Source organism: Erpetoichthys calabaricus, chromosome 14 (genome assembly GCF_900747795.2).
Source record: "Erpetoichthys calabaricus chromosome 14, fErpCal1.3, whole genome shotgun sequence".
Lineage (NCBI taxonomy): Eukaryota > Metazoa > Chordata > Cladistia > Polypteriformes > Polypteridae > Erpetoichthys > Erpetoichthys calabaricus.
Window position 1 is genome coordinate 20915432 of NC_041407.2, and position 13288 is coordinate 20928719.

The following is a 13288-nucleotide window of genomic DNA, read 5'->3' on the forward strand; positions in this document are numbered from 1 at the left end:
GGTTATAAGAAAAAATTGTCAGAGCTGAGGTTTTAAAATATTTTATGTACGGAAAAGGTAAAAAGCTAACTACTACTAAACACGGTGTATTCTAGTGTTCTTAATCTTTTCCAAATTTGCTTCAGTAAAAAAGATTTTACTAGTTGTGCTCAAAAAATTGAGGTTAAAGTAAACTTCAGCAAAGAAATGGAAGTATTTGCATACTGTGCTTTAGCTCAAGTGGAGTATTTGTTTTTTTGGTGTTCTGCTGAAACTGTTACACCTACTCCTTCACCTACACATTTAGTGCAATATGACTATAAACCTTCCTGTTAGCTATATCCAATCCTAACTTGCACCTGCATGAAAGCTCTATAACAAAACTAATTTTATTAATGTGACAAATTTCTATTGTAAAATATTTATGCTTACTCATAATTTATAATACCCACATTTATCAAAAAAGCCCATTAATACTGTCAGCATCCAGTGACAAAAAATGTAGCCTTTTAAGTATAATTCATACATTTTTAAATACCTTTGCTTCTAGTAGCATTACAAAAGCAGAGGTTTTAATGAATACAGAAATATTTTAAGTTTTCCATGTTTTTAAGAAGCTCAAATGTAGTCTTATTTTGAGAAAAGTTATTTGGTCTGCCGTACGTCTACTGTTGATGTGGTGAGAACGCTTCAAGACAGAAACTGTCATGCAGAAGGTTAACTACTGTGTTTTGTTTGCAAGGCTTCCAGCAAGACTATGTACTTTGCACAATAAACAGCAGAAGGTGTTATGAACAAGAATCAGAATTGAAAGAGCCACTTACTGTACTACTTATATACAGTGGGGCAAAAAAGAATTTAGTTAGCCACCTATTGTGCAAGTTCTCCCACTTAAAAAGATGAGAGATGCCTGTAATTTTCATCATAGGTATACCTCAACTATGAGAGACAAAATGAGAAAAAAAAATCCAGAAAATCACATTGTCTGATTTTTGAAGAATTTATTTGCAAATTATGGTGGAAAATAGGTATTTGGTCAATAACAAAAGTTCATCTCAATACTCTGTTAATATACCCTTTGTTGGCAATGACAGAGGTCAAACGTTTTCTGTAAGTCTTCACAAGGTTTTCACACACTGTTGCTGGTATTTTGGCCCATTCCTCCATGCAGATCTCCTCTAGAGCAGTGATGTTTTGGGGCTGTCGCTGGGCAACATGGACTTTCAACACCCTCCAAAGATTTTCTATGGGGTTGAGATCTGGAGGCTGGCTAGGCCACTCTAGGACCTTGAAATGCTTCTTACGAAGCCACTCCTTCGTTACCCGGGCGGTGTGTTTGGGATCATTGTCATGCTGAAAGACCCAGCCACGTTTCTTCTTCAATGCCCTTGCTGATGGAAGAAGGTTTTCACTCAGAATCTGACGATACATGGCCCCATTCATTCTTTCCTTTACACGGATCAGTTGTCCTGGTCCCTTTGCAGAAAAACAGCCCCAAAGCATGATGTTTCCACTCCCATGCTTTACAGTAGGTATGGTGTTCTTTGGATGCAACTCAGCATTCTTTCTCCTCCAAACACGACGAGTAGAGTTTTTTTCATCTGACCATATGACATTCTCCCAATCCTCTTATGGATCATCCAAATGCTCTCTAGCAAACTTTCGACGGGACTGCACATGTACTGGCTTAAGCAGGGGGACACGTCTGGCACTGCAGGATTTGAGTCCCTGGCGGCGTAGTGTGTTACTGATGGTAGCCTTTGTTACTTTGGTCCCAGCTCTCTGCAGGTCATTCACCAGGTCCCCCCATGTGGTTCTGGGATTTTTGCTCACCGTTCTTGTGATCATTTTGACCCCACGGGGTGAGATCTTGCGTGGAGCCCCAGATCGAGGGAGATTATCAGTGGTCTTGTATGTCTTCCATTTTCTAATAATTGCTCCCACAGTTGATTTCTTCACACCAAGCTGCTTACCTATTGCAGATTCAGTCTTCCCAGCCTGGTGCAGGTCTACAATTTTGTTTCTGGTGTCCTTTGACAGCTCTTTGGTCTTGGCCATAGTGGAGTTTGGAGTGTGACTGAGGTTGTGGACAGGTGTCTCTTATATTGGTAACGAGTTCAAACAGGTGCCATTAATACAGGTAACGAGTGGAGGACAGAGGAGCCTCTTACAGAAGAAGTTACAGGTCTGTGAGAGCCAGAAATCTTGCTTGTTTGTAGGTGACCAAATACTTATTCCCACCATAATTTGCAAATAAATTCTTTAAAAATCAGACAATGTGATTTTCTGGATTTTTTTTTCCTCATTTTGTCTCTCATAGTTGAGGTATACCTATGATGAAAATTACAGGCCTCTCTCATCTTTTAAGTGGGAGAACTTGCACAATTGGTGGCTGACTAAATACTTTTTTGCCCCACTGTATTTCCACACCTAAAAATCACATCACTAAGAAGTTTTTACACTTTATGGACATATGTGGCCATACTTTCAGAATTTGGATCCATTTGATTTATTAGTTTTATTTACTGTTTTTGTTTTTATAATGTGTACATTTTCAAAGTCTCAAGCTATCAGAATGGAAGATGAACAGTTTGGCAGAAAAATAATTTTGGCCTTCTATTGTCTGGAGTTTTTAAAATTGTGTTTCTAGAAGTGCAGCCTGTAATTTCTGAGTAGGCAATTTATCTGTTGACACAGTATCTTACACATTTTTACCAAAAAGTCACATTTTTTGTTTATTGATGCTGCTGTTATTAAAAAAAAAAAAAAAGACAATCTTTGTTGTAAATATTGACAGTTTGGAAATATGTGAGCAAAATTGCTTACTTTTCTAGGAATAATGAAATATACCACAGATCTGCATAATTAAACTAATATTTTGCTTTTATTTAAGTTACCTTTCCACATGGGGATTAATATAGTATGCAAAATACCAATTTCCATTAATGACCACAAAAAACTTTCCATGTTTAAGTACAACAATGAGAAGAAATGTCTAAATTTAACAAATTACACAATTTATTCATGTGCACAATATTTTTCTAAATCAATTTTAACATAAGATGTAGTCAGTATATTTTTAAACATGTGTAAAGAAAAAAATTGACTAGAATTTAAATTTTTTAGGTTATGTCATCCTTTTTGTTGTTGTTGTTGTTGTTGGTTTTTTTTTTTTTTTTTTTTTTTTTTTATCCAAAACTTTATTTGGTAACCCATCACTTTTACACTTCTGCTGCATTGCTATGAATTATCCAGCAGTAGTCCGACATAATACTGACATCCCTGTGTCCCTGGTACATTTTGCCATATCCCGATGAAGTCTTTCCCCTACTCTTCACCACTCCATGATTTTCAGGGAAAAATTCCAAATATAATTCAAAAAAGTGATCTTTGAGATTCAGTATTGAAACCCAATTCCTTAAATTTGACTAATGTTTACCTCAATATCTTCATAATTTGGATCATTTTTTTTTTTGGTTACCTAAAAACTTAGACATGACTCTTTTTTGAATGATACCCATGCCTCTCGTTCCAGGTTATTTATCACACCATCACATTCTGCTTCAGAAATTTTTTAAATAATATCTGGTTCCTCAAAAACACCCTATTTTCGATGTAGCATCTGACAGTCCCAGAAACTTTTGACATGGATACGTAAAATGGGCTCCATCTTTTGTAAAACTTTGACAAACTGCTTTATTAAAACCAGGTTTAATAGCACGTGGTAGTAAGACCACTTTATCTGGATTCTTCAAGTGATGCCTGTTTTTTTGCACCAAGCTGTAGTGTTTTCTACTTCTAGCTAGCTTTTCCTTCTGAGCCCCATGTAAATTCTTGGATCTGCTATCCCACACACACACGGGAGTTTTTCTATCCCCTGAAGATTAACAAAACTTTTATGTCCCTGTGTATGAGCCAATGGTACCCATTATAGTTAATCTTCAAAAGACGATTTTCAAAGTTTTAATAAGATATTAATAGTAGAAAATATCAAGTTTAAACAAATTATCAGTAAAAATATATAATATGGGTATTATAGTGCAAAAATAAAGCAACAGATTAAAAAAATGTGTTCGGTTAAAAAAAAAAAAAAAAACTGCACAATTCTTAGGGTGGAGGTTGAGGAGGATTTCTAAGATCTGCTGTGATACACCTAGAAAAAAAAGTTACATTTTATGAATATTTGAACATTCATTCTGCTTTGTGTGCCTTTTTCTTTATTGACATGTTGACATGTGAGTAGACATGTTCTACTCACTTCCTTTTTTTTCTCTCCATAGTTTTCAAAACCCACAAATAACACTTCTGATTTATAAAGCTTGTCTGTTTCCTTTCCGAAACCAATTCCATTCTATCTGAAATAAACGTGAAGTAGCAGCATTAAGTGTTGTTAAATCATTGGGTATTGTTCAGTGATGCTCCAATTAGGTTTTTTGGGACTGATAACCAATTTATTGTTACTTGCTCATTTTTTATTAACAAAATGTTATTCTTTTGGCTTATTGTGCGTTGACCACAAAATCTTAATATAAAAAAATTAATGAATTTTAATGAAATTGAAACTAATATGTAGGGAAAATATTATTCAGATGTAGTTATAAATATGGATTACCATTTTAATCATACAGTGCTTGTTTCTTAACAAAACTTATACTGCATGACACACAAACAAATACATGGTACATACCATTTTTTTAAAAAAATAAATAAAGCCATAAATCAATCAGGTGTTCGTAAGATATTTATCAAGAAGTTACAAGGATAATGAGTTTATCAAGTTAACAATTAAAATAGACAAATTTTACCTTTAAGCTAACAAGTCTGTTTACTAAGCAGCGATTTCAAATTCTTTTTTTTGTTTTGCTAATTGAAAGTGTGATCTACCTGTACTAAACATAAGCTTGCTGTCTGTCCACACTTAGACAAGACCGTCTGTTTTAAAGGACAATGTAAGGTGGAATTCATTGACATTTGTCGAATTGCGTAGGATGACTTCTCAGATTTCTTTTTCTCAGTTTATTATTCCATTATCATTAATGTTAAGGCTAGCATTCCAATATTCTCCTTTTTTTTTTCTTTTTTTTTTTTCTTTTTTTTGTAGCAAAAAAGAGAGAGACTTGCACTAGCTCAACTTCCATAATACTATGCATAAAAAAGCACCACAACTAAATTACCATAAAGCTCAGAAAAGCAGCTGCTGAAAAACTTAATTGTTGAGCAGTAAATTGGCCAAAAACAAAGTCTTGTGCAGTGAAAATCTACCAATTTAGACTGGTGACCAATTGATTGTAGCATCTCTATGAAAAGGAAATATCAGCAACAATTTTTTACATGCACATGGTTAGCTAAATCACACAGTCCGTGATAATCGAAATCCCCAACACTGAATATTTTCATCATTTGTTACAATATGGAAGAACCACTACGGCTACTTCCTCACCCATTATAAAGTTCAGGCCCTGCATATGAACGTTATCGCCTCACCAGCTCTGTGCGCTTTCTTACTACTTTAATCTTCAGCACTCCCTATTTTCTTTGGTTGTATGTGTTTGGAAATAAGCATTTGTACCCCTACCTCAATACCAACCTTTAGGAGTGCTTTAATGGACTGACTTTGGATTTTTTTTGTTGCTATACTTTGTGTTGTCTCAAAAGTTTCATGCAAAAGTTGATTCCTTTGTTTATGCTTTAAAGTGTTTGATTAACATTATTTGTACTTTTTCCCTTCAAGGTTTTAAATGAAGAATGTGACCAGAATTGGTATAAAGCAGAACTGAATGGAAAAGATGGCTTCATTCCTAAGAACTACATTGAAATGAAAGCACATCCGTAAGCTTATAGTTTATTTACTTCCTGTTTGTATTTACTTAAATAGATGAGCTACTACAGATGAGGTCTAATGTAGCTGTATTTTGATTCAATCAAAATATAGTAATGGGTGATCCTTGGTAACACTAGGATTTCACTTATAACATTTTATTTTGAGCGTAAGAAATATGATGCCTTGGATTCTAATCTTTTAAGGTTATACAAGTGACAGCTACTTCAAGACAACTTTAGCTCAGCTAGGGTGCATCAAAATTGTGATTCTTTAACAGTTTTAAGTGAACTTGCACCAGCTGGCTCTCAGACAGCAGACATGAAATTTTAAATACAAGTATGTGTTGTTTCTTGCATTTTTTCATTGTCTGTTTAAAAAATCTTAGCATTTCCATTTTAATCATCATGCCAGTCCCAATAAACTTGGATTCTATATAAATCTAATGTCCGCTTCTGCTCCCTCTCTACATTAAGATTAAAACCAGCAAGGACTATGCCGCATCAAAAACAGGAATTGGTGTGTGTGTGTGTGTGTGTGTGTGTGTTTTTAAATATATTTATAGGTGTAGGGGAAAATGGCATACTATATGAAAGTCTTGCACTAGCCAAGAAAATAATTTTTAAACTAGTTACATTGGCAGTATATGTGTGTGCACAAAAAATGCTATAGAAAATAGAATAAATACAGTACAAACAAACATTAAGTGAATAAATAGTAATTAGGGGTTTTATGATTTTGGCAAAAAATTATATAGATATTTTCTGGGACTTCTTAGACGATAATGGTAATTGGGCAATATTTTGCATTCTTTAAAAACGTGTTTCTGAAAGTCTTATTGATCTAGCCTGATCTTGTTAATTGGATGTTACTAATGAGATTAATGAAAACAACACATAAGGAAAACGGATCTTATTTATTTACTTAAAACTGAAGTAAAATAACAAAAAAGTATTACTGAGATCAAACCATGCCAGTATGATTAAACCATTTCAAGACCAACAAAAAAAACTGCTGTAATGAGAGCATTTTAAACACTTACCCTTAATGTAAATAAGATATGAATCCAAAGGGAATAAAATAGTAATCATAATTGAACTACAGGGCATATGAACACTACAGTCTGGATAAACATAAACTGCTCTGTTGTAAGGTGAATTGTGCAGCATATAAGAAGGAGAAAAAAAATGTAACATTGTGTACTATAGTGTAAAAATGCAAAGTCCTGTTAAATGCTGCCCAAAAAAACAAACCTCTAGCATTTTTTAACAAATTACTAATTTCAAGTTCAGTCCAATATTACACAAAGATTCTTCTGAGGAAATTTCAAGTTGTGTAACAGAAACACCAGTCTGTCTGCAGCATCTGGCTTCAGATCAGCAATGGAAACATGCTACAACATTTCCTCCTTTGCTGAAAGTCCTCTCAGGATTTGCCTTATTGTCCACCTCTGATATCATAAAGTAGCTCTTAAATCTCTTTTTCAGTGGCATTGTGCAGAGACTTTATTTTGGAAAATGGCTGCTAAAAGAATGCTTCAACTTCTGTAGCCATAAGGGTGGGTTGGAGTGGAGCAAGGAGGGAGGGATCTGTGCAATTGTCTTCAATAATGAAAGAAAAAAAATAGGCTGTGAAATCAAGGACCCCCAAATAAGATGGCTTGCAAAATAAAACCCGCCCAATGAGCATATGCGTTGTACGGAAATATAAAAGAAAAATCTGTTTGAACGAAGGACATAATTTGTTTGAATGGATTAGATTTTTTTTTTTTTTTTTTTTTTTTTGCCCGACATCTACAGCGCTCCATACTAGATCAATTTCACTTAAATTGGATTTTATAGAGGAATGACAGCTTTTGCCACACCAGCTCTGTATGCCGTAACTTATTCATCTCGATCTGTTTCTTGCTTGCAGCGTTTTTGACATTGTTCAGTTACATTTGTTTTACAGGAGAAACAGGCCAATGATCTTGACCCAGAAATAAAGGTGATCAAGCAATATGAGAGAGGAAAGAAAGCGAATGTGATCACATGTGATTAAGTTATGCCATTGTAAGTGGTGTTTACCACACAAACTGTACTAGTGCGCTTTTGCTTTGAATCCAGTTGACCTTCTAAGCCTCTGCATTATGACTCTCAATGTGCCACTTTGTGTGAACTGCCATGAAGTGGTAATGAAACCACACTGAACTCCTTTACCTGTTAATGTTTATTATTGACAGTCTGAAATGTTAAAACAGAAAACATTTGAGTGCTCAAACTCCGCTGGTACAACTCTTCCTCTCAGTTAACACAATGAACACTGGGAGAGACGATGTAACATAACACAAAGAGGCATGTTTTTGATTGTTTTACATAAAATGAGTGACATTCTAATTTCAGCTCACAAATTGTTAGATTAACAGTTAATATATCATGTATGATTTTATCTTATCACACACTCCTAACAATAATTACAATTTCTTTTGTTTTCCAAAAATATATATCTTGTAAGCTGAATAGAAAACTGGTTTGATATTTGTTAAACTGCACCAACAGTACACTTCATTCAAAATGAAGAGATGGTGATTAGCCACACAGGGAGAGCTAGTGGTGCAGTAAAAAAAAAATACATAATTCTACTGGATATTAACCACAAATATTGGGATGCATGGCAGAGTGGTTGGGGAAATGCACTTTCACAGACATAAAAATCATATTTGTATCAACAAAGCATTGGTCAGGAAGCAGTAGCACACTAAACTGGATGTTCAAGATTGCAGGTTTAATCTATCCTGAAGAAAACTGAAGAAGCTGGATTGGTTGAAGGCAGAAAAGACTTGGGTGGACAACAGAAAAAAACAGTACATAATGATTATTTCCTTAAGGAACCAATAAAAATTGATTTGAAGTGCTTGATCATATGCTGCATAACCATCCAGAAACTATTCTTACCAAAAGTCAGAGAGCACTAGAAATTTTGCTGTGCAGAAACCCATAAAGCATTGAGCAGTTTTGAGTAGCTACAGGTCCAACTTTATAATCCACAAAGCACCAGTGTTCAAGAAGAAAAGTTGGCAAGAAGTAGATTAGTGTGTTTTTCCTTCTGAAGCTCTCTTATTACCTGGGAGTGCAGTTTCACCAGCAGTGTTAGTGATTGGGTCAAAATTTATGGAATGATGATTGATGAGTAATTTAAATATATTTTGATTCGTTATGTTGTACTTTTAACTCCTAGGCAAAAACTACATTTTTCAGCACAGTGATGACTGCACACTGCAAATATAATTGAAACCTGCTTAGAGCAGAAGTCTGCAAATGGAACTTTAACCATATTGGCACCCCAAACTCAACATAATTTCGTCAATTTCGTTGTTCCTTTGTAAAAGTGACAATGACAATAAAGATCTGTCTATCTATCTATAATTGAAGGAGTGTTAATATCACCTGAACAGGAAAAAAGTCAAAAGTAGCCAAAACCAAAAAACAATTATAGCAATCCTTCAGAACGCTTTTAGGAATTTACCACAGAAATACTTGTATAGCAGTATTCCAAAATGAATGGTTCCTGTTACTATAAGGGAGATCACACAAAATACACTATATTATTCATGAAAAATTCTTGTTACTACTTATTGTATTGTGTATATGGGGTATTTCAGAAGGAAATAAACACTTTAAAAGATGAGAAACTTCTATGATTTCAGAATGATGTTACTACAGTATTAGTCCCAAGAAAAATGCACTGAAATGAATTTACACTATGGGTTAGCTAACCCCAAGACCCATTGTAGGTAGAGGGGTTTAGACCCATTGTAGGTAGAGGGGTTTAGATATAAAGTGGCCCCTCAAAGTTGCCATTAGCTGGGTGGTATGCATTGAGGTTCACCATCAGAAGTTTCAATGGGCATTCTTCTGTACTGGTAACACGAGCAGAAAACTGATGGACTGTGCATTTTTCTTTTTAATCCTGGACATATGTCTTTGAGTGTTGCATCTTTATGCGTTTACTGTATATGAGATCACTGAATAAAGGAGTTGCTAAGAGTCTTCCTGAAGAAAGTAGAGTTCTCTGGCTTGGTTACCATAGTATTTTTATGGGACATTCCTAACCTCAAAAGTACATGTGAAGAGATGGTTGAGATGAAGGTATACTTAAAAGTTACACAGGTCAACTCTGACCAATGTTTGCTGAACGAATTTTAAGTGGCGGTGGAAAGAATGTCTTAGCTGAAGCAAAGTTGCCAAAAGAGGGGAAAGGGTAAAGAAGGAGAATAGATTTTGTTTTTGGTGGTATGTGGCAGACTATTTATTGAGCGGCTCCACTTTAAATAGATAGTAATCCTAGGCTTTTTCTGTACAGTAGGCTGAATTGCTGGAAATGGGTACATTTTTTCTCTCATTTGGTAACCCACCCTTAATTTTTTTTTATATATAAATGTAACTATTCGTTCTTGTGCTCATTTGTTTTCATTTCTTAGCTTTTATTTGTGGCACAGTGCTAGGAGTGCTGTAAGTACTAACATGTTTTAGTTTTTCACTAAGTTATCCCTGAATTGTCATTGTTGGCTTTTCTTTATTTCATATATTTAGTTCCTGTTTCATAATCATTGATTGTAGATGCTGAGCAGGAAAACCAGATACAGGTTGGGAATCATTTGAGGGCTTTTTGATTAATTTAAGTGCATTGCAGCATACTTTGTATTGGTTCACATTGCTGAAGCTTTTAGGCTAAATTAAATATTGACATTTCAGTAGCATGTACAAGGAACCATAACATCAGCCCTTCTAATGGCACGTAGGGTGTCATTCTTCATAGTCATCGTATGTAGGATGTAATCACATTTCCAGTTGAATACAGGTGCATCTCAATAAATTAGAATATCAGTGAAAAGTTATTTTATTTCAGTAATTCAATTCAAAAAGAGAAACTCCTATGTTAAATAGATTCATTACACACAGACTGATATAGTTCAAGCGTTTATTTCTTTTCATGGCTTACAAGAAATGAAAACACAAAATTCAGTATCTCAGAAAATTAGAATATTACATAAGACCAATTAAAAAAAATATTTTTAATAAAGAAATGTTGGCCTACTGAAAAGTATGTCTGTGTTCACACTTAATACTTGGTCGGGGCTCCTTTTGCATGAATTACTGCATCAATGCGGCATGGCGTGGAGGCGATCAGCCTGTGGCACTGCTGAGGTGTTATGGAAGCCCAGGATGCTTTGATAGCAGCCTTCAGCTCATCTGCATTGTTGGGTCTAGTGTCTGTCGTCTTCCTCTTGACAATACCCCATTGATTCTCAATGGAGTTCAGATTAGGCGAGTTTGCTGGCCAATCAAGCACAGTGGTACCATGGTCATTAAACCAGGTATTGGTACTTTTGGCAACTTCTCAGCAGAGGGAAGCATGAAGTGCTCTAAAATTTCCTGGTAGACTGCTTCACTGACTTTGGACTTGATAAAACACAGTGCACCAACATCAGCAGATGACAAGGCTCCCCAAATCCATCATTGACTGTGGAAACTTCACACTGGACCTCAAGCAACTTGAATTCTGTGCCTCTCCACTCTTCCTCCAGACTCTGGGACCTTTGATTTCAAAATGAAATGAGGACTTTGGACCACTGAGCAACAGTCCAGTCCATTTTCTCCTTAGCCTAGGTAAGACGCTAATGACGTTTCTGGTTCAGGAGTGGCTTGACACAAGGAATGCGACAGTTGTAGCCCATCTCCCGAATACATCTGTGTGGCGGCTCTTGAAGCACTTACACCAGCCACAGTCCACTCCTTGTGAATCTCCCCCAAATTCTTGAATGGGCTGTGCTTCACAATCCTCTCAAGGCTGCGGTTATCCCTGTTGCTTGTGTAACTTTTTCTGCCACAGTTTTTCCTTCCACTTAACTTTCCATTGACACCTTTGCAGGTGTTTTGGGTTAATTAGCTGAGTGGAGTGGGATACTGCGAGTCTACAATATTGAAATTTTTCACAATATTCTAATTTTCTGAGGTACTAAATTTAGGGTTTTCATTAGCTATAAGCCGTAATCGGCAAAATGAAAAGAAATACACTTGAAATATATCACTCAGTGTGTAATGAATCTATATAATGAGTTTCACTTTTTGAATTGAATTACTGAAATTAACTTTTCGACGATATTCTTCATTTATTCAGATGCACCTGTATGTTCAATCTACCATATTAAATGGACACTTCAACTGGAAAAACACAAATATTGAAGACACTTCCTTAAAGACCTGCATATCTAATAGAATAACATTTTTTTAAGACTGGCTTGTTTCTGATAGTGTTTGTTACTCAATTGATGTATTTGATATACTGCTGTCAGTGGAGTACTGCTAAATTCTTCCATCCTTTTTCTGAATGTAGCTTTCAAAGTACTTGCTTTTTACATCTGGTATGCATTATTACTTAGCTTCAGTGGGCAATCTGTTATGAATGATTTGCGTCTAGTTTATCTTAAGTAATTTTTCGGAGCACTACTAATGTGTCCCCAGTACTGTTTCATTTTGATGTGTGAAAGCTCTGTTGCCCCACTGATTTGCAATCGATGAAACTTGAAATTCATACCAAGCAAACTGCTGTCACCATGATGTTTATCACACTGTGGCTCTGAACCAGTATTGCCTAGTTATTGATCTGATCTGATTCAACTTTCTTATCTAGTTTGTCTTCTATAAATGTCTTAGTTGCACAAGATAAATGTAAGCAGACCACATGTCTGTCTCTCTCTCTCTCTCTCTCTCTCTCTCTCGATAGACAGACACAGACAGATATAGATATCTATCTATCTTCGTTGTATAGTTTCAAAGACAAAAGTCACACCACTGTTCTTTTCTTTGCAGGTGGTTTTTTGGTAAAATCCCAAGGGCGAAGGCAGAGGAGATGCTTAACAAACAGAGACACGACGGTGCATTCTTAATCCGGGAGAGTGAAAGTGCACCTGGAGACTTTTCACTTTCTGTGAAGTAGGTCCAGTCTTCTTTGCAATAGAATAAATATTGGCAGTTTCAGATGTTATGACTATTTATATTTTGTGATTATCTTTAGCCAATAAATATATTTTCAAAAGACATTTTCTTTGACTCTACTAGAACTGTTTTGTTTGGACTAGTATTGACTAGTTGTATCCAGGGTTGGGAACTTTGGCTCACAATACTACCAGGTTAAGATGATCCCCAGTGACCCAGACCAGGATTAAGGGGGTTCAGAAATTCCTTTGATGGATGGTTAATACTTGCCAATAGTTTATTGTTTAACTTTCACTGAAAGCTGTTGGCCTGCAGGGTTGTCAGTGCTATCACTTGGTAAACACAGAACATTTATTTACAGCTTTAATTTAAAATGGGCATTTTAGACATGCCTGAAGACATTTAGTGTTTTTGTCATCATGTATGGCTATGGTATGTGTAGTAGTACTGAGCATTGCAATCATGAGTTGCTAAGACACTTGTCAGTCAGAATCTGTTCACATGAAGCTCATTT

General features: G+C 35.5%; 1 protein-coding gene across 1 annotated transcript in view; it reads left to right on the top strand.

Annotated features, from left to right (window-relative positions):
• Positions 1-13288, top strand: part of grb2a (growth factor receptor-bound protein 2a) — an 89202-nt gene that overhangs the window by 60868 nt on the left and 15046 nt on the right. Inside the window, exons 3-4 of the mRNA XM_028818696.2 lie at positions 5711-5808; positions 12649-12771. Coding sequence (XP_028674529.1) covers positions 5711-5808; positions 12649-12771 — 221 coding nt within the window. The remainder of the gene's footprint in view (positions 1-5710; positions 5809-12648; positions 12772-13288) is intronic.